At 37.4% G+C, this 23,234-nt stretch overlaps 1 protein-coding gene across 1 annotated transcript in view; it reads right to left on the bottom strand.

Annotated features, from left to right (window-relative positions):
• Nucleotides 1–23,182, bottom strand: part of LOC108362238 (neuronal acetylcholine receptor subunit alpha-7-like) — a 120,891-nt gene extending 97,709 nt beyond the window's left edge. Inside the window, exon 1 of the mRNA XM_017615141.1 lies at nucleotides 21,329–23,182. Within this exon, the coding sequence (XP_017470630.1) occupies nucleotides 21,329–21,377 (49 nt within the window). The 5' untranslated portion in view covers nucleotides 21,378–23,182. The remainder of the gene's footprint in view (nucleotides 1–21,328) is intronic.
• Between the last annotated feature and the right edge of the window lie 52 nt (nucleotides 23,183–23,234).

The raw sequence follows: 23,234 nt of genomic DNA, 5'->3' as shown, positions 1-23,234 counted from the left end.
TCTTTTTGGTAACGACAACGGCGAAAGATTATGCGACTAAGGGGAAGGGGCTTCTGACCAGAGAGTTGATTTCGAGAAGGCTAAGGCTGACACCTCTGCCAGACAAGCAAATAGTTAGGCGGGCAAGGCAAAAAAAAAAACTTCCGGCCTTGGGGTGGATGCAGCTTCCGCTACTTAAATAAGCGCAGATTTGGTTGTGGATTTGTGGGAAAAGAGAAATTTTCTCGCCGATTACTGACATTCACAACCGTGGACCCTTAAAATTGGCATTGGTCTAAGAGAAAAATGTGACGTTCAAATACATATCTTCTTTGCGAAAGGTCNCACAAAATTTCCTTTTGAAAAGCTCCCTCATCTTATGTCAAAAATATCATTCTGATTGATTTCGAATAACATTTCATACCAAACTGATATTCGCGAAGAAAAAATGTGGCGCCTGTTCGGCAAGAGATTCAATTGCAAGCGGGTGTACGTCTTGTGCTACCCTTATTGCTATATAAACGAGTATTGAACAAACTTGACCAATGGTCTTATCGGGCTCCGGGTCAAGGACTTGCCACGTAAAACAAACTTCCANAAAAAAAAAAAAAACTTCCGGCCTTGGGGTGGACGCAGCTTCCGCTACTTAAATAAGCGCAAATTCGGTTGTGGATTTATGGGAAAAGAGAAATTTTCTCGCCGATTACTGACATTCACCCCGGTGGACCCTTAAAATTGGCATTGGTGGAAGAGAAAAATGTGACGTTCAAATACATATCTTCTTTGCGAAAGGTTACACTTTAGTGATTTCATTGTCATGTTGGTTAAAGAAGGGATTTTTAATACCATCGCCGAAAAAACTCCACTACCACGACGAAAAGTTCAATAACAAACTGCGGCTTATCAACCTTGTCGGGGCCCGAATCATAGTAGCACACCGATGTCCAAAACAGATCGAGAAACGATAAACCAAAGTCTTCATATTTTGGATGACGGAAGATGCGCTTACAACTCTCACACCTGCTCTTTTCAACAAACCGACATATGTATATGAACGATTAGTGGAACCACATTTCGCGTTCATTACCTACCATCGCGAAGAAGTAATCGGATTTATGGGATGAAGAGGGAAGTGTTAAATGACGTTGAACAATACCGTCACTGAAGGGAATATAATATTTTGTCAATGAATTATATTATCTATATCCGGCCATATGAAATAAGCTTTCATAAAAACTTCTTATTATTTTTAATTAGTTAGACATATAAGAAGTTTTGTCTCCTACGCATGTATTTAACTCTGACTGTCCAAGATTTTATTCGCCCCCTAACAAATGCTAATAATGTCCTGGTAGGCAATTTCCTGATACCAAAGACTTTAAATGTAGAAGAAGAACTAAAGTTTTGCAGACATGGGTGGATATGATCGCGTGAGTAGTCAGTTAGTAACTATATTCAAAAGACTTTTGCCTTTTCTAGCTAAAGGTTGCCCGAAAATGTTCGCCTTTCTAAGGCTGGTTAGCGTTACGCGGTACTTACTGCTTTCTGAGTTTAATCACTCTGTAATTAAAAGACCCGAGGAGAACCAACGCTGTCTATTAAACCAACGCAGACATGAGTGTTATCATGTTTCTCACTGGATGGATTTGAAGGGTGTTAACTAACTCCTTATCTATCTTGGAGGTTATCGATCTATTGCATAGTTAGGACGCTGACTTCCGCCTGGCTGTCTGAAAAAATAGGTAGAAAGGCGCATTTTAAACTCTGTTCAACGTTCAGTGTAGCACAGGTTGAGATTTCTAGTATCCCTGACTGAAATACTGTGCACCAAATGTGCATTGCATTAGAAAGCCTGATATTAGGTCTATAGATACACCCACCCATTCTGACATCCATCTTTGACCGAAGCATGGGACCCATTTATCCGGCAAAAGGGAGAGCTATTCCTCTGGACACCTCTATTCCACGAAGGCACATTAAGCAACCTCTCTAAATTCCAAGGCGGCCTTTTCAATCTTTCTTTGGCGTAAGGTTAGAAAGATTGAAAAGGCACTTCAACATATGCAAATTAATTATTGTGTTAAGGAGTTGAATATCTCAGTTTATCTCTAACATGTAAGTCTTATCTTTTTTCGACGATCTGTGGAATGAAGGATTTTGATTTGAAAAATAACTCAGGCCAACTTTTATTTTAAAAGCTGCATATATTTCAAACCCATTTAAACGCCAAAAGCTTTAAATGCTCTTCGGAAATCCCATTACTCAGTTGAATACTTAAAATCCCACTACTATTGAGATCTCTCGAAATCGCTAATTTAACAAAATAGTTCGAAGTTATAATCAAACAATCAAAAAAACGCTATTTTCATATTTTTGCTCAATGATTTTTCCTGCAAACGAAATATGACTCAATGTCTGCGAATTTATGAATCGAAAATTAACCTCATGCAAGAGCCAAATTGATTTTAAACTATATTCATATTTTACCCGCTTGCTTGTGAATAAACATGACTCGCATGCACTCTCTTTCGCTGCCTTTATTGCAAATTGATTAAAAAATGCGAACTCATTCGAACCACTTAGCTTTTCTCCTCTTAGTTCCAATCAACGCTCTTTATATTTTCAGCACCGAAAATTGATTCCAGCTACGTGCTCAGCAAAAAAGAAAAAAAAGTCTATAAATTTTCTAGCAAAATATTTTACAGTCATCATTTATACAAACAGATATCCGACCGAAGCAACAACAAAAATGAAGTATACATATACAAACAACTCCAAACCGTAGCAAATGTGTTCGAGTTCTCTGCTATTGGAGCTGCTAAACAAACTCAATTTCCTACGCGTAAATCGTTTAAGACCCACGCACAGAAAGCAGTCGTAAACATATACTATACATACATACATATGTATGCATATGTTCATGTATGCACACACTGGCTAACGAGAGTGTATAGCAGGTGAAGGTGTGTATGTATATAATTTCGCAAACATGCATGGCAACGCCCCCATACTCAAATGAAATATTCCCAGAAGGAATTTTGTCAAGGCCTAAGCAAGTGAAAGGCGGCACATCTGGTTTTTCCTAACTACGGAAAAGCATCTGTGAAGTGTTACGCTTAAAAAAACAAGCCCTTCTATGAGCTTTTCTCCCGAATCGCAATACCTTGCAATTGGGCCCGTTTCGTATAAAAAATAATTAAAAACAATTTTTCGTAGAAATGTTATTAAATTCGTTAAAATCAATATTTTTTCGACCGGAAAACTCTGCTTCTCTTGAGGAGATTTCCAATAAAAATTCCCAATCGTTTATTTAACCATTTTTTAATAGGAACTCTTTTTTATAGATCTCCCAAAAACTCCAGAAATGCAAAGGGGGAGCCATAAAAAACCGTTAATCCTTAAGGCTAGTATCGAGCAAGCCATTCGTGAGATAAACCGTTTATACTTTACTTTTTTATACATTACTTATTGATAGCCCGTTTCTGAGAAATTAATGAATCATTTCAGATTTTTTGTTTTTTTAATTTAAAAACGCAAAAAAATCAAATTTTTACAGGGAAAATTTAAAAAAAAAATAACAGATCTTGTGACATTTTTTCATTTGTGTTAAAACTTGTCTGTTACGAAAAATAAAGCTACTAACGAAGAAAATCGATGGATAAATAAAAAAGGACTGAGTGGTCAAATGAAAATGAGTAAGGATTTTTACATTAAATATGAGTAGGAAAATGTGCACATGGCGTACGAGTAACATTTTTGTTGCTCATATTTTACTTAAAAAATGTATGCTTTATAAAAAATGTATATCCAAGTTTTAAGTTATAAAAAAAGTATATCCAATTTTTAAATAAAAAAAATTTATGTAATTTTTTAAGTTTACGAAAATTTATATCCAATTTTAAAATTGATTAATTAATTAATTGATGTCCCAATTTTATGTTATAACAAACTAATGTCAAAAATTTAATTTGTGAAAATATATGTCCAATTTTTAAATAAAAAAAAATTATTACATTAAATAAAAAAGTTTTAGTTAAATTTTAAGGTATAAAAAATGTACGTATGTTTGGTTTTAAAATAACAAATAAGGACTGCGCCGAATAAAATTGCCGGCATTTTTACAGTAGCGTCTAACACCCTCACAGCCCACTTTCCTTTCAAGTCTTGAAGGCCTTTGGTCACATTTCTTGGTACCTTCATTTCGCATTCAACAAGAGCCCATTTTCACTCACTCGACCTAAGTTTGAAACAGTTTGACGGTTTGGAAGTTATCTCTGCTGCAAGCATTCCTTCAGATATAAACCACTGTTGATTGTCCCCGATGTCAAAATCGAGTAGCTTTTTTGTCACAAGTTCAAAAGGGCTGCCACACTAGGGCTTCCTAGGAAATGTTGTCACCTTTTTCTCAGGCTTGAATTTTCTAGAGGGTTAGCTTTATGAAACTCTTCTCCTGGAAAATTAGAAAAATGACCTGAAACGTACTCTTGCCGTTCATTACGCAGCACATGGATTTCTAAAAACAAAAAAAAAAACGAAATCAGAAGTTTTACTCGTTCTTTTTTCGTATTCTTCTTAAGGGGGTTTGAGTCGGTTATGTTTTATCTTAGTTCTATTCAAAAATTATTCTAAGATGTTAACCTTATTTACCAATTTCCTTTCGCGATCATGTAACCCCTTCCATTTACCCGAAACTTTCTTCCTAGCAATACGTGGCGTCGGTCTGCTTTGAACTATTTGACAACCCGGAAGCCATCTTTGTGGTAATTCCTCTTTGGTATTTGTTTTCCCCCTTTTAGTACTATTATTTTATTTTATTTTGTTATTATTATTATCGCGTTGGACAATGTTTTACATCGGAATTCACCCACTCTGCATACATAGATATCAAGGAGTTGGACTCGGCTGATTAAGATTTTTACAACGCTTTTTTTTGTGGTTTTTTTTAAGGATCCATTGATAAGTTTCCAAAATGACCGCTCGCTGATCTGGAATACGAGTTTCTTCGGGAAAAGACCTGCTGATGAAACCACCACCGTATAGTTGAAGCTGAAATACCTCCTTATTGCCAAAATTATTGTGCATTTCTTAAATGGCAAAAAATGTATCTCGTATTTTTACATTGCCAAAGTTTTTATGTAAATTTTTGTACTAACTAAAAATGTATGCCTAGTTTGTATGTAAAATTATCAAGTTGTTTAAAATATATCTAGTTATGTCCAGATTGCAAATTACCAAAAATTTATGTCCAGTTTTTGCTCTCATCGATTCATAGGAAATTACTGGAAGTCGCGTATTTGGGCTTGCCAGCTTCCACTTTAAGAAGCTTTAGAATACACACAAGTATGTATGTATGTATGGCTGTATGTATGTATGTGCGTGCTTACCGCTGACAGCACATAAAAATATATTTTTTATTCTAATGCAGGATTTCTATTTCAATCCGTAAGAATAACGTAGTCCATTACTTTAAATTGAATTTCCCCAGTGCTTCGCGCCCATATCTACAACGCACATGCATATGTACCTCCCACTTATCTACCATAAGTGTATAGGAATGTATGTATGTATGTATATGCATAAGAGCGTAAATGTACGCACACATTCCACATTTATGTGTGTCTGCATATTTATGAGTATTTATGCCTGCAGCAAAATTTCGCACCAACTCGTTGCCACTCAAGTATTTCAATAACGTTGAGTTGGTTGTAAAATATTTCACTTACTCGAAGTGAGGTGTTAGTCAATCCTGCGTCCGTATATACGCCCGCATACATAAAATTCGATATGTATATATGTATGTACGTATGTGCGTGTGCGCCAACTTCATTGATAGCAACACATAGCCGTTGAAATGGCTGACATACATATGTATGTATGTATGTATGTATGTACGTTTGTATGTAGCTACACACCTGCAGCGCGTTTTAATGCTGAAGCGAAAATTTGCTCATGTGGCTACAGACAAACGCCGAAGCGTGAAAGTGGAGAGCTAATACACGAGCTCTAACATCAAAGCTTAGACTTATTTACGAGTTGATTCAATGTTTGTGACTTGGAAGTACTCGGTGTCGTGCTGTTTAAGACGCTGTCGGTTAAAAACATTGACGTGAAATCTAATGGTGCGACTTTCGGTTGTTCAGCTTTCCGTCGGCTTCAGAACCAATTTTCCTTGATAATCTTGGAATCATTGGCTGTTTGGTTACGCTTATACAAGCTTTTGTTGGAAATGGCACAAAATGTAAAATGTAAGCGGCAACTAGGCAGAATCAAACCTGAAAGCTGTTGAAAGCGATTCTTTCGAATGCCGAAGATGCTGGCAGTCTGTTGAGATAGCAGCTATCCAACGTTGAGATTGCCTTGTGTTAGGTTAGGTAGAACTGGCTGACTGGCTATGTAGTAAAAGCCTCACATAGACAGATACATACATACATCAAGAACACGTGAAATTTGTGAGCAGTGGGAAATCGCACACTACTATATGTGCTCCACCGTTTCTTGTTCCATTTCGCACTTCCTACAGTTATCACTACTCATCGAACCCATATTGAGGGCGCGGTTTGATAACATATTGAGACCCACCATAAGTCTACATTCGTTCTTTTGTAGTTTAGTTATAAGCTTGGTCTATTTCAGCTCATGTGACCTAAGCATGGCTTTAGATATTTACTTTGCATCCACTTTGTTTTGACCACCTTTTGTCCGCCTCTTGGTACATTTTTTCAAACCTGTATGGAGATGGGAATTTCTGGCATGACTGCATTGTTTAGTAGCACTCTATGTTTTGCTAGAGTATCCACCCTTTCGTTTCCCTCTATGACCCTAAGTGCTGGTAGCCAGTAAAAGTGAATTTTCCTAGTCAGCGGCTTGGCTATCTACATAGAATTTAATTTGTTTGCTATGAGCATTACTGTTATGGAAAGCTCCGCTGCTTTTTTTACCGCCGTGACTTGCGCAAAATGTGACTTGGGAAAATGTTGCAGTATTTTGGTAGTTTGAGTGGCTTGTTTTTATATTTTCAGTAAACAACGGCTCCTACGCCCTCCGTCATTTTTGAATACTCGTATTGCCTCTTGCTTGCAGACCCTTGCTTCATCTGTTTTCCTCAATCGTTGCTGGCAAACTTCCCCTAAATTGCAGGCAGGGATGATATATTCTCTGTTCCCACAATTGAACTGACCAGAAGCATTGAGCCGCATTGCACTTTTCATGGCTATGCTTTTAGCAGCCAGATCTGCTGGAGGTATGTGCAGGATGACGCTCAGAAAAGCTGCCCTCGGGGTCCTCCATGCTCAGGACATTCCTACCATCGCATGTCTTTGTATTCTATGGATACATTTTGCATAGGTTTCATATTAATTGCTGTTCACCACACTACTAGTTACTCCGAATTTCGTGTAATTTTTCTTTGTTAGGGTCACGCCCCCCAACTGAAGCTTTCTCCATTCTTGAATTTTATACTTCCTCATGAAGAGAACTAGGTGTGTTTTGTACGGATTTACACTGAGGCCTACCTCCTCGATCAATTTATAAATATCGCGAAATGCCTGGTCCATCAGGAAGCTCATCGAGTTGAGGCATTTCCGCATTAGCAGTTATTCTTGACGCTCTTACTTCAAAAGCATTAAGAATTCTGTTGACTGCTAACGAATATAGGAGGGGAGATAGAACCCCCTTGTAGGGTCCCTCCGTTGGCTTGTTTCCGCGAAGTTGCAGCCAAGACTATGCGGCAACCTAAGTAGTAGCTTGTGTATACAATTTCTTAGACTTATACCACCAGCTCAGTCCCTTCTAACACAGCATTCGCAGAAATGTTATTGAAAGCGCCCGCTGTGTCGAGGAATACCCCCATTGTATGTTCTCCTTAGGATTCGCGTGGTTCACTTTATCGGCTTAAGGAAGAAATACTCCCAATGATTCTCAAGAATGATTGTATCTGATCTCTGAAGCAGGGCCGAATAAATGCCATCGGACCCAATCAACTTTGGACCTTTTAACCAGGTCATCTAAATTATTATTTTGCACTTGTGTAGCCCCGCCTTCAATGCGATCCCCATTCGTATCATTTATCCTCCTCATTTATCAGCTGTTCAAAACTTCATCAGCGTTTTGAGTCCACTCTCCCTCACTCTTCATTAAGAGACCACAAATAACCCTTTTTTCTCGAGCATCTTTTACAGTCTAGCTCTTTCAGAGGTGCTTTCCAACCGCCCGCAAAAGTTTTTCGAATTTATCTCCTGTAAATGTCGGCATTCTGCTGACTCGGCGGTTTTCGCAAGCTTGAAGAGCTGCCGAAGTCTTTTGTTTGCTGCCCTTTTTGCCTTTGTAAAATGTGACATCGAAAACATTGCTAGACGTTGGCCCGACATGTCTTTGTCTCTTTTCAGGCACCAATTTCTTGCTGCACAGAAACGTTTGCATACCTTGGTTGCAAAAAGCAAGTGATATAAGGCAATACTTGACCCGCGCTGTGTACCTCTATTCTAAACACTTTGTCGACCACAATATGATTCGTTTTTTTTCTTCTCATTTCTCTATACCTGGAAATCCATGTAGCCTGATAGATTTCCTTATGCTAGAACCTCGTCCTGCATACTACCATCTTTCGGACTCGGCTAAGTGGATCAGCTTCAGTGCGTTGTTGGGTATTTCGTCGTCGTGGTACTCATAAAAGAGATCCCTTTACACTTCGTCCGTCGCTTTGATGTCGATTGTGGCGAGACGTTCGCCCACAGTGGTGGCGACGAAGTCTATCTCCCATATTTTCAATATACAAAAAAAAATGTATGCGTAACTTTATCTTACCATTCCAATCGGAAAAGACCATATTGACCCAGAAATTAGAATTATTTGCGCTCAGATAAACATTCGCCGCATTCTTCTTCCTTGTACTCCCTACTCCATTCGCTCTAAGATAAATACTCGTATATAATCGTAGTGATAGTCAGCTTATCGACCTACCAAAAGATTCCACCAAAAACTATTGCAAAACTTTACCCAAACACACCTCATCGAAATATCAACATTGAAAAATCTCAGCAATTTATTGCCTTCAATGTCTATTGCAATGCACACTAGTTGACTTTCATAAACCCAAAGTTAATACTCTTGTTATCCCCAAGCACTACTTAAATAATAACTTTGATGCAGCTACTGAAATCAAAAATAAAACTATAAAGCAAATAAAACTAAATAGACTTATAAGCAGCCAAAAAAACAAAAACAAAAAAAAAACAGGAAGACAATGAAAGCCAAGTAGAGAGCAGGCCAAGTGAGCAGTTGTGAAGATATGATTGGCATGTGTGCGCGCCTAGATGTGTTCAAGATTTTATAGTTAGTCATACACACAATGCATGCATGCAGCTGCCAAGGCTCTAGCTGGCTCCGGTACACATTGCATGTAGCTGGCAATTGTTTTGCTTTCCCTGAAACTTTATTTATTTTCTTTGTCTTAATGTTTGTCTCCGAAAAATTTCGCCAGCTTTTCATTTTTTTTTTCACGGTTTTGTTTACACATAAGTTGCATTTCTACTTGAAAATGTTTTACACAAAGGACGAAAAAGGCAAAATTATAGCAATCGTCGTTCAGAGTTTGTATGTAAGCTGTGCGCCCAGTGACCGTGTCTTCACTGCTACAAAAATATAGGGGCAATCCATATCAAATCGACCAATGTTTGGTGTCGACCATTTTTGGTTACGATGAATTTCGGTCAGAACTTTTCTGCAAAGGAAAAAAATATTTTAAAGTTCAAAACTTCACAATTTCAGGGAGTTTTTGCAAGTTTTTTTTTAATATCTCAAAAAATATTCGAGTGCAAAAATTGTTCTCCTTTTGTTTTAACAGTGATATTAGAGGCTGTATAAAAAAAATTTAAAGAAGTCGAAAAATAAAAAAAATTACAGAACTTTAAATTTAAAACCATCAAAACAGCAAAAACTTATATAAATTTTTTTCGAACATTTTTTATAGAATCTTGAAATTAAAATGCCCTAAAACCAATAATTAAATAATAAATATATACATTTTCTACTATATACAATAAGTACTTCTAACTGATCTAAGAAGATCTGGCAGTTTTCATATTAAATTAAAAAAAAAAAAATCATTAAATTGCTGTGAACTGGCTAAAAGTCAAAGATAAATTAATTAGTATTTAAAATACAAATTTTTGCAAAAACAAATTCCAAATACAAAAATTTACATCTGTAAAAAAACATATTTTTGAAAATTAGGAATTCTTTAAATTAGTTAGTATAGAAACAAACTTCGCCAAATAATTTTGTGTTTCCTTTTAAAATTTTTTAGTTCAAAATTCTGTACATTTTTCTTTATTTTTCCATGTTCTTTATATGTTTTTTTCTTTATAGCCCTAAATACAAGCATTTTGTAACTACAATAGTTTTTGAGATATTTCAAATATTCATTCCTGAAATTTTGAAGAAAGCGTTTTTTATACAAACGGAAGTTTGCTGAACTTTGAAAAAAAAAATTGTGCAAACTCTATATTAAGTACAAATTTATATAAAATAATTTTTTTTTAATAAATTTATTTAGATTTTGTGCCAAAAATGTTTTTCAAGGTTCACAAATAGATCTTTAATAAAAAATTTTTTTTGAAATCTAGGATCTTGTAAAATCAGTTAGGTATTGTATATAAAAGAAATTCAGCCACACATTTTTATAAGTTTTGCTTTTACGATTTTTTTTTTTTTTTAATTCGTAATTTGTTTTTTGTTTTTCGAATTTTTTATGTCTTGTTTCTTATAGCCATAAAAAATATCAAACTAGACCAAAAAATTTGTTATTATAAATTTATTTAGATTTTCCAAAAAAAATCAATTCAGTGACATCTTTAAAAAACATATTCTTGAAAACTTCAGGATCATCTAAAATCAGTCGCAGGTATCTATTGTATATAAAATAGTTTTGCCAACAATTTTTTTATAAGGTTTTGCTTTCAGATTTTTTCTTATTTCAAAATTCTGTAATTATTAATTTTTTATGTATTTTTCTACATATGAAAGAGACCAGAACCATTTTTGTAACTGTAATAGTTTTTGAGATATTCAAAAAATAAACTTGCAAAATCCCGAAAATTTTCAAGTTTAGAATTTTGGATAATTTTTTGAAAAAAAAATTATTTTTACCCCTTTAGCAGACATTTTTTTTGTGTATGTATAATAAGAAAAAAGTTCTGACCAAAATTCATCCAAATCAAAATGGTCGATTCTTAACATTGATTGATTTTACGCTTTCTTGTCGCAAAAATTCACATGAGACGTAATTGTGTGCACACACACACATACATATACATACATATAAACGTACATTCCATATCAAGTCAATCCTTTGAGGTCTGGCCACTGCACAACAGGACGGCGTCATGCGATATGCTATAATAATAACCAGAAAATAAAGAATAGAGCGAGCCGAGTAAACAAAAAATTATGAAAAAACGTGCAACGAAAATAAAGAAATAAAATGTGAAAGTGAAGCGCCACAGTAGCGTAACGCAACGCAGGAAGGGAAAAAATAGTCACTTACGCCGCGGACATGCAATCCAGCGAGGCGCACGGCTGTCGTACATACATGTACATGTGTTTGTATGTACATATGTATGTGTGAGAGTGGGTGAATTTGTATGCGCGCCATCATCTTCTGCACCGGAAATTGTTGTAAGGATATATGAGTGCGTTGTCGTCGCTGTCCTGATGCTACTTTTGCTGCTTTTCCTTTTATTATTTTCTTTAAAATTTCTTTTTGCCACTTTGCTTATACCAAAGGCAATTGCAAGTGTGTGGTTTTGCGCTGCCTGGCGTCGATGAGTTCTTATCCTTGCAATTGGTCGCTCCTCGTGTCTAAAAGCAGCTGCCTGTACCGTTGAGGACGAGCCAGCAATGTGTCGCGCTTGTTGCCAAACTTGGTTGGCTATTATTTTCTTTATCCGCACCCACTCAGCCTTTGCAGCACGTGGTGTGTGTGTGTGTTTTTTTACTTATAAAAATATATATATTTTTTTTTATACAATATATGCACTACTTATATATTGAAAAATTCCGAAAATGCGTTGATGTGTATAAAAAAAAGTTGCAGCGAAACGTAAAAATTCAATGGTACGTGCCTTTTGGCAAGTGAGGGGATATGCAATATTGATACAGCGAAGTGGAAGAAATGTTTTTGTGTATCCGAAAATTCCTGATGCATTTCAAATATTATTTTGTTGCCTATGTCAGTGTCTCTGTTAAAAATCCCACGAAAATGGGGAAAAAATCCCTCAATTACCCACATCTTGAAAATTTATCCCACAAAATTCCCAACGAATTTAAACATATACACGTTTCAGTAGTAAAGAAGTAAAATTCATATAAAATAATAATAATAGTTTGGCGCTTACACATATGTGCTTTTCCTCCAATTTGTGGCGGTCCCCTTGATGTGGTCACACAAAGGGGAGGGACCTACAGTTTTCCGCCGACTCCGAATGGCGAGTGTATTTTTATGAGGAGCTGTTTTTCATGGCAGGAAAACACTCGGAGGTTTGCCATTGCCTGCCGAGGGCCGACCGCTGTTAAGAAAAAACCCCTTTTCCTGCATTTTTTTCACTCATTCAATTTTTCACTTTCATTTTTTTGCCCACTCACTGCTATTTAACATTTCATCAGATAATTTGTTCCGCTTTTTACATGAAATACCAGTTACAACTGAAAATATTCTTTCTTACTCAGCGCTTGAATTGGTTAACGTAAGAAAATTTTCGAAATTATCCTTATACTTTTTAACAATTATATACCATTTCACTCCACATCACATCTTCAGAACGATTAATTAAGTCGAATGTCGAATATTCGTGAATTTTGATCAATTATGCAACAATAACTGCGTCAAAAGAAAATCCCTTATTTATATGAAATGTCCCTTTTTCCCCTTTTAATAATTTTTGATGCAAAATATCCCTCAAATAGGGAAATTTCCCACAATCTGGCACCACTGGCCTATGTTGATATGTCTAAAAGAGATGCGGCTTTAAAGATTGTTGCACCAATTGTAAAAATAACTGAACGGTATTTATAGAAGTATTTTGTGACCGGCTTTCGCTCTTGTCACTAGTAAATTTTTTTTAACTCCGCGCCTGATAGACAAAACTCGGGGTGATATGCATTACTGTGAAATTAAAAAAAAAATGATTTAACTATTTTCCGTGTAAAATACAAAGTTTTACACAAATGGATTTTTTTTATTTTCTTATTTTTTATATAGTTTTCTTAAACACCAAATATTGTACATAACTTCAAATTTTTTGAGTTGGCAACCCTATACAAAAATACTTTTTATGTAAATCTTGTACTAGTCTCTTCATTCATGCACTCAAATAAAAGCATACATTATGTTACCAAAAAAAAAAAAAAAAATTTAATGCTTGGCAACCATGGTATAAATTTTTACACAATAAATTTCTTGTGAGATATATATAGGCCTTTTTTATAAATTTAAATTTGCTTTTATCTTTTTTAAGCGGCAACTCTACTGTCTTCAAAGTGAAATGGCTACAGATTTCCCTCATATACTTAAAAATATAGCAACACCACTCATAAATATTTTTAGAGTACAAGTTTACCCCCTTGAACTCCTGTAAAAATAGTTATGGCGACCTAGGGACCGATGTTCAGAACGTACTTAAATTATTGAGGGAACACTTTTCCACCCTATTTAACGGTAGCAGCACCGAAAGTAGTGGACAAGACGAGTCCGAGACTCCAGTCTCAGCCCGACGACTGAAACTTAAGTGTGCTCTGCCCAATCCACAACTATCGCGCGATCGGTCTTCTAAGTATATGTAGATAACAAGGTCTTATCGTGTGTATTGTGTAAAAGTCTGAGACCCACCGTCAACGAACATATTGGGCACTGGCAGTGTGGCTTTAGACCTGGCAAACCCACCATAGATCAGGTTTTCACAACGCGCCATTTCTTATAAAAGACCCTCGAGAATACACACACCATCTATTTCTCTGTTTCAAAGCTGTTTTCTACAGCATGGAAATAAGTTATCTTCACGCCTCACAGTGGTCGGAGAGACCATGTTTTACGCGAAAAAGGCATATTTTTAAACTGTGATAATTTAACCAGAATAAAACTTATCTTATTCAGAAAAATTCAACGAACTCAAAATTGGTTAGTATTTTCAGTAATATCAGCTGAGCCGCAAAATCCGTTTAACTCTACGAATTCGATCGTGGCACGTTCTAACAGCTACATATATGTTGATAGCTATCTTAACAGTTTTTTTATGGCAACTTTTAACTATTACAGTAATTGCTGGTTTGATGTTACTTCCTTAACATGAAAAATGATGATTTCATACGAAATATTACATAATCCAAAATGGTTGCTAAATTATCAACACCTCAAAAACACGGCTTATTTTTCAAGAATATTTTTTTTTTCAAAAAGGTATAACTTTTTTTTTTTCAAAAAGGTATAACTAATGAGTTGGGTTGAGTAGCATCTTCTACAAAAAAGTCGTGCAAAGGCTCCTTTAAGAATCTACGAATAGCCGTGCCAAAAAGAGTGGCGGCCATTTTTATTTCACTAGACCAACTTTATCAGTTGTTCCAAATAACATAAATTGTGTTAAAACATTAAGGATTAGTGTAATTTATTCTGTATATATTTAGCATCAAATCATTCATAAGATATGTCTTAACAAAGCTGCAGTGAATTTTCAAAAATCCAAAACTGAATCTTCATGAAATTTGGTATTTATAGGTTCATAAGTTCGCTCATTACAAATTGCAAATGGGTTCTGGAAAATTCAAAATCCAAATTTAATATGGCATCCAGGATTTAAGTAAGTTACTGAATTTTAAAAGTTGAATAAATTTATTTAAAAATTAGAAAACTTAAGTTCGAAAATTGCGAATTTCGTATAAAATGAAAAAAAAAAAATCTTTAAAAAACTTTGGGTTCAACATATAGTACACGTACCCAACTATCCCCTGTTATTAAATATAATTGCTATTGCTATTTCATAATTTGATCATAAATCATTAATTTTACTAAACAAATACATATATTGTTACTCTACTGACAACGAAAGTTCATTTGACAGTTGGGTAAGGCTTCCTCAAGTGGGCCCCGAATTTACTAAGATTAATATTTTTCAATGATATTCAGGCAACGCCGAGTATACAATGAAATTATTTGCATTACAAAAAATTTTTTTTTGCTTTTCAATCATTTTTTTTTATGAAAAATTGAACATATAGCAATTTCTGCGCCTCGTGGAGGAAAATTTTTAACAACAAATTATGTAATGAACATTTCTGCATTCATCTATGAAAAAAATGCGTGCATTTCGATATAGTTTGGGCGAATTTAAATTCAGCGGCTCCGTTGGCTTGGCCATGTCCTTCGAATGGACAGAAATGCTCCTGCTCTGAAAATATTCAACACGGGCCGCGCTGCTGGTAACCGAGGAAGAGGAAGGCCTCTTCTGCGTTGGAAAGACCAGATGGAGAAGGATTTGGCTTCACTTAACATATCCAATTGGCGTCAGTTGGCACAGAAGAGAAACTACTGGCAAGCCGGTTGTGATTCGGAAAAAATCCGTTTTTTTTTTGGGAATAAATTTATTAAATTTTGTTACATAAAAAAAAGGGCGTTAATTTTTGCCTTAAGTTCTTTGACATTGGCAAAAATGAACCTGCTTGGTTTTAATTAACTAGTTCACATCATCGAGCGTGCACAGTGTTAAGGTCGATCAAATGAATACAAGGCGTATGAGTAACTTTTTGCGGGTTCATATATCATACAAATAAATCATTGCGCGTTTCGTTTAACTATTCATCGCTTTTCTATTTATTCATCAATTTCCAATTTCCCTCGCTAGTAGCTTAATGTTCTGCTAAAGGTTTTAATAAAAAAATAATAATAAAAAAAAATAATATTTGTAAATTCTTTTCCTGCTAATTTTTAATATATTTCATAACTACAAGCTAGAGATTTTCTTTACCTTTTACTTACTGTATTTTGTTTCCAGATCATCCAATTGGAAAATTGGAAACATCACGACAACATGACCAAACAAAAAAAAAATATAAAATTACTTAAGACTAGCGACGAATAAGCGGCTGCATATTTAATGGGCTGGGCAAAAAACTAAAGCCAAAAAAAAGCTAAATCAAAATTTTAGTTATGCCCAAATCGAAATCTAGGCAGCTTAGGGGACAGTTTTGAGATGATTCCACTTCACTGTTCTTCGAACAGCTGCGAAAGTGCGATATTTGGCCCCATTGCGTGAAAATCAATAGTTTAGTATCTTCCAAATACACTCACCAAAAGGAAATAACTCCCGCTCTTTCCTTTCCTGACCAACTTATTTATCCGCAGCGCGATTCCCTGCAATGTCAATATGGCCAAAATGGCCAAATGGATTTGACTTTCTTAATGCCAGCTCTGCCTGAAGCCTTACAATGATCTAGAAAAGCCTAAATTACAGGTTGTTGAATAGCGCCCTGCAAAAAAAAACATCCACCGACACTTTCGTCTAGCTTCGACCCATCCGTGTAGAAATTCACCGATGCCGTCTCGCAACTACTGCTTCCGCTCGCTCATTCCTAAAGAGGACGCTAGTGGCGAAACAGTTCAAAAACCAGGGCTCGAATTGTAACATCCGTTCACGGATGGAAAACCATACGAAAGAAAATTACCTGATACGTCAGTTGTATAAGTTGAATGGGATAAAAAGTACGTTCACGTATGTCATAATCTGAAAAATGTGTTTTTACGTGACGAGTAATCGTAGATATCGTATGTGACGATTCGAGCCCAGTCTAACCACACAGAAATCGGATAAAGTCGATGCTTCGGAAACCTTTCCTTGAGTTGTCTAACAAGGGAGAATACAAAATGCAATGTTGTAATCGATGTATTCGCTGGTTTGAAAGTTAGTTGACCATTAAATAACTTCGAAGATATCACAGCACGACATTTGAGTATAAGCAATTTTTGAAAACTAGAATCTTAACAGGTTCTTTTCCGGCTAAACCCAAATAAAAAGCTAAATCTAGCTGGAAAAACTAAGAATGGCAACACTGGTCCCGAGAAACAAAATAGTGGGCAAGCTTGGCAAAAGTGCTATTTACTTGTAAAGCGAATACGTAAGCGCAAGATAATTACCCAAAAATCCTGTCGAATTTCATCGAAGTATACAAGTACTACTTCAAAGGTACCGAAATCGGCTCGGTCATAAAAACCGACGGCCCATGAGTTACAGATTTAGGGCCTCGCTTAAAATTTTAGACATTAAATATTCTTCCCCCCTTTTTGATTTTCTTAAAAAATCAAAAATTCTTAGCCAATCAGCTGCTACAGGAAAATATAGCCACCAATCCGCAATAAAAAATCACTAGCCGTAACTAATATACGCGTCCGCTCAGCCACGACACGCCTTCGGATAGCAATGAAATACGCTCTCGTATTTTAAAGGATAAAAAGAAAAAGAAAAATTAAAACAATTTGGCAGAAGATTTTTTTTTTATTAACCAGTGAAAGCTATGAAATCATTTTCCTACAACGGAATGAGCGAACACGAGCACACGAAAGTGATTTTCCATACTCCTCGTGCTCCACCCAAACTCAAATGCTAAAATCTCATCTCTCCGCTTGACGCTAGCCGCCACTGCTAAGTACATACTGAAAATATGTATCATAACAAAAAATCATAATTTTAATTAAATGTAAATAAAGTTAAACATTTTCCGCGTGCACTTCATTACTCATTTGAGACGATGCCGAAGCCAAGCCAATAGATACGAGCATTAACCAATGGCGCAGACACACAGCCGCATTTTAAAATTAATGGCACTCGAGAGGAAATGTTGAAGAACAGAGGGAATAGAGAATGAGAAGGAACACAAATTAAACAAACAACAGCAAGAAGAATAAAATGCGCTACTTCCGAAGTTGGCGAAGGAAGAGCGAAGGACAAACAGCGCTGGTTGGTATGAAGTACACGAAGTAAAAGATTGAAAACAGGCAAGCAGCATACAAATCGGGAATGCAGAAGGACAAAAGCGAGCATGAATAATGATTAAGTAGCCTTCATAGCTGCAAGTCCCAGCTGCAAGGGCATCAAGGGAGTTGTGTAAACAAAAATAAATATGTAGGGAAAACGAAGTGAGAAACGACAGCATTGGGTACGACTTTGAACAATTTTAATTTTAATAAAAGCCACAGCAAACATTGCGTCGTAATTTTTGAAAAAAAACCCCACAAGTATCAGTTTTACCTTTTTGCAATTAGAAGATAATAAATCCCGACATGTGCGTAAAATGTCTGCCCCGTGTAGTATGAAGGTTGGTAGAGTGCTTTGGACAATTTCCCCGGTAGTCCCCCCGGGTTGTTTTAAGACAATGCCCAGCATTACATAGACCAATTTTCAGTTCTACACTAACGCTATGGAAAGGAGTAAAAGTGTTATTCCAATGCAAATAGTGCTTGATAGTGTTTAAATAAGGTCATCTCAAGCAGGTCACACTCGGGTAATAACCATCAATCCTCTTTCACACAACAACGAACAGCTTAATCGAAAGAACGAAGTTTTGCAAATGGCAGATATCAGTTCTGCAGAGCTTCCCGGGACTAGTAAAAAAGAAAGAGCCGTAGCCTTTCAAAGGTTAGGTAGCTTAAGACAAAGTGTGGAAATGACTCCCCCTGAGTATCCTCTAAACAGCAGCGGATTTTTGAGCCGAAGAAAATCCCTTGACTGACTCTACAACACTCTCGATAAAAAAGACCATGATGATGCACATCTTCGGGTTACCGCACGAGATAATACCACAACTATTTATCCAAAAACAATCCGCACGTAGTAAATAAATGGCGCTCCCACACTTTAATTTTTCGATGCGACCAGGGATGTGTCTGTTGACCAGCTCGACTATTGTTGAAGTTTCCGCAATATCATTATGGTCTGGTACGCATATAAGTTTGACTATAAAATAATTAGACGCAACTGAGAGATCTGGTGTTATATTTTATTAGCTTTGTGTAGTGCCAATCGAATCCTTCTTTGAAGGCGAATACCTCTGCTAAAAAACGCTACAGAGAGCTTGAAACTTGAATTTGAGGTTGATGGATAGCATGATTTTCCAGAGTGACCTCGGTACATATATCCGCTCCATTTTCTGACTAATGAAGTCTTCTCGAGCTTATTCCACCACACGAGGACTCCATAAAACATAGACCCAGGAAATAACCTTAGGAGAGAGGCTCTATCGCTAATCAATTTCCGACCTGCAGACGTCCCCGTGATCTTACCATCTAGAATGAAACCCAATTTTTGGCACCATTAAGAGAGCGCTAGGCAAACGCATCCAATTTATAAAAGAGTTACGTCGGTTACTTATACTTCCTAGTGAACAAGACGAGTTGCATCATAGTAGAATTTACAGTGAACTCACTATTCGTATACTACTTGACATCAGGATCAAATTTTTTTTTTTAATTTCATCATACGCAGAGGGTTTTAAGAAATTTCTCACACTGCTCCCGAATAAAGTAGTTTCTGACCAAAATCCATAGTAGATGGGAGGAAACACCTCCCTGAGATGTGCCTCTGTTTTCCCTAAGCTGATAGCAACGCGAAAGGTCTGTCGCAGAGCATACGAAATAAGTGTTAAGGTCGCTAAAAGTGCTATAGTACTATAAAAGTCTTTCGCTCTGTGATTAAGGCCTTTAAGCGAATACTTCGGCGCTTGGTTTCCGGTCTGAAGTTACTACACCAGATGGTGGACAATTACGTGAAATGTCCAAAATTTGTGTCTGCAGCTGCAGAATTACCTCAAGCAGGATTACAAAGTTGAGGCTAAATGTCGGGGTCCTAAGCAAGAACGCAGAGGACTGTTCGAAAGTGAAGTGGAAAGCATCATACCGTAAGGAGCGCAAAATTTAAATAATACGGCCTTGAATTTCGATCCCCATATCGACTTTAACAGACGTTGGAGTTTTTAACTAATTCCGGATTTACAGACAACACGACGATATGGACTTCTACCTAACCCAAAATTAATCTTTTGAAGCACTCTTGCACAGCCTTACTTATGAGGACAACCTTACTGCACTTTCCATAGGGTACCGGTATTTGAAAATGGGACGATTGAGCATTAAAATAAGAAGTCACGGTTGTGCAGGGTTCGTTATCCTCTCACCGGATTTTATGGCCTGCTGTCACAATTACTTGTTAGGACACTAACCGTTGAATGCTGGAGCGAAGAAAAAAAATCTGGAAGTTATGGGGTTACCAGAAAACGGAGATTTTTAGGTTAACGAAAATTTCCGATCAACTAGCATACTGTGGTTTTGGGTTTCACCAAAGGACTGGCGCCTATTAGCGGTTTAGGGTTTACATGAACTCTCAGATGGATAAGGGACCTCGTAAGAAAATGGACAAGGATCGCTGCTGCAGGCTGCTAAAGAGGAAGGAGCTACGATCCTTATAAGGAAAAGAAAACAATCCAATTGGCTTAGATTTACTCATAATATATAAATTAGCTAAGAGCTCTTTCCTTCAACGACGTTTCCGGAATTATCAAAGATTTTGTTTCATTTGAGGTTTAAATTGGTACCGAAGTCTGAGTACCTATTTTCTTTCTTATTTGCGATTGAGTATCTCGGATACCGTCTGATCTTTAGAAGTCATTCACTTCGTTGTTACAACTTCGACTCGCCTAATGTTACATTCAAATAAGGAAGGTGGCGCCTCTATAGGGTACCTTGTATGCTTATCTTGTGACCCTACCACGAGAGTTTTGCGGGCCGCGGAGTATCTTGCTAGTCACTTCTTCTCTCTAGGCCATCAAAACAGCCGGAGCTAACGTTTTGCCGTCCTCCATCGAGGAACTGATTCCCGATGGGAAACAATGAAAAGTACTTGGCTTAGTCGACACCCTTGTGTTCAGTCAATTTATTTTAAGCAAAAGCCTAGGCTAAATATTATTATCTCCTAAACCAGTCAAGATCACCACACTTAGCCTAACCTTTGCAAGAATCAGAAATCTAAGGTCTTTATTGACAATTTTAATAATAATTTCATTCACTTCAATAAAAGACACAAATTATTAGCTAACATTGTCCAAATCGTAGCCAATTATTTTTGTGATTTCCAACCGCGAGGGTCCATTGACAAACAAAGTAACAACCTTGTTAACCAGCAGGTGTATCCGCAAATAACTCAATAACACTAAAACCATCGTGAATCGTGAATGACCGACCAACCCCAATTGAACAAACACTCAATTATACCCAGTCACCCCAGTGGCTATTTAAAAGTCAAAATTTGTGTTGACTCACCTTTAATTATCACAAGAAAGATCAACACGACAAGCAGCGACGGGTCCATGTCCTTGGCTTTCAGCTATCGTACAAAAACACGTACAACTATTGTCGATGTTGCGGGCGGGCGGGTATATAGTAGTAGGAGTCGTTGTTGATTCAGTACAATTACTAGCAGTTACAGGTGCACAGGTGGGCTGGGTTGGGATTGAGGTGCGTTGCTGGTGAATTTTGCGAAATCGTTTGCTCTTTGATGGCGCGATGCAACGAGACAAACGATGTTCACTCACAACACAAATGATGATTGACTTGCACGCTTAAGACGAATGATACCGCGTGCGACAACAATTTGGCGATTGAGGCAAGGAAACGAATGTAGATTTGAACGCGCACGCGGACACGGACTCGGACTCAGGTGCGTTAAATTCGGTTTCGGCGGGGGACACGTAACAGACAATAGCACACGTAAATGGACGTGTAAATGGAAGCACACCAGCAGCGTTGGTACTAATGTATTAATAACCACAAATGTCAATACAAGCCGGTTATCACCCCGATTGATATGGCGTAGTGTAGGGTTAGACGCAGCGCAGCGCAGCACAGCACACGCGGTGAAACACTGAAGACGATTGTCGCTGGGAGCCGCGCGACACTTGTGACTTAATCAATATACGCGCCAATTACACAGCGATGGCGGTAGCGGAAGCGGAAAGAGAGGATGGACGGGGGCAAGTGAATGTTGCGCGCTTTTCCACACAGCAGCGGACAATTTACACAACAGCTGAAACAAAGCTAACAAATCGGCGACGCAATTGTGTGTTCGAGTGGGTAGCTGTGCCGAGAGTAGACGCGTCAACGCGGCGTGGTGGCAGCAGGCGCTTCTCCGTTCTCCGTTTCAACCACACTTCACTTGACTTTGCTTGTCCAATTAGCGTGGCGCGTTGCAGCAGCGCGCTGTTGTTTCACGCTTTGAATATTGCTTGCGTTTTGACTCCCTGCGCTTAACAGCGTTGGGGATGTGTCGCCTTTTTTCAGCTACGCCCGCGTGGAAAGTAGGCGCTTGCGATTCAGCCGATGTTCCAAAGCTTCTCAACTCTACTAGTTGATGAGACGAAAATATTATTTATATAACTGCGGTGGAAGATAGCAGGGCGCCCTTAAAATTGTGTGTGTGAGTGTGAGGGTGCTGTGAGGGCTTATGTAGTTAGCATATCAGTGCTTCGTTGACACTGTGGTGGTAGTTTTGTGGCAGCGCAAATGTATTCGTTCGTGGCGAACTGTTCTCTGCCTCCTCTCAGCAGCTGCTACTTACAGTACGCGGCGCGCCGCTCGTGTCTGCACTATGACTTTTGATTTAACTTGCCGCTGCTATTTACTTTAGCCTAAAAACTTCTTGTGGTCTCTGACGTACTGCGGTTATTTGGTTTTACGGTGACTGCAGCTTCGTTTCTTCCCAACTTTGGCAGCCAGCACGGCAAGTATTTGATTTGCTGCCTTCAAATTTGTTCCACTTGGCTGCAGCTGCGTGTCCCAATTGCTTACACTCTCTAACTGCTGCTTCCTTTCTTTTGTTTGTCTTATTATAATTGTTTCTTTTATACGCTCTTATCGTTTTGTGGATTTTCTTTCGTTCCGCTTAATATTTCTTTCGTGCTCCGTACTAACTTTAACGCATTCGCTTGTCGAAGACTATCACTTAGTGGGTGCCAAACTGCGCGCTAAACAGAAGTTACCTATCCCTTCGCGATTTCTGCTTTATTTCCGTTTTCCGGGGCCGTTGGATCCGATTTATTTTTTTAAACGAATATTTGCTCGCGACGCGCGTCGTTATGAATTATTTATTAGGCGTGCGCTTTTTTTTATCTCAACCGTTATATGCGTCGCGCGTGCCGTAAAAACGTTATAAGCGTAACTCATTAGCTAT

Source organism: Rhagoletis zephyria, unplaced genomic scaffold, assembly GCF_001687245.7.
Source record: "Rhagoletis zephyria isolate East Lansing unplaced genomic scaffold, Rhagoletis_zephyria_1.1 Rzeph_scaffold_00966, whole genome shotgun sequence".
NCBI classification, from domain to species: Eukaryota; Metazoa; Arthropoda; class Insecta; order Diptera; family Tephritidae; genus Rhagoletis; species Rhagoletis zephyria.
Note: the sequence above shows the minus strand (reverse complement) of the source record. Positions and strands in the feature narration are given on the sequence as shown.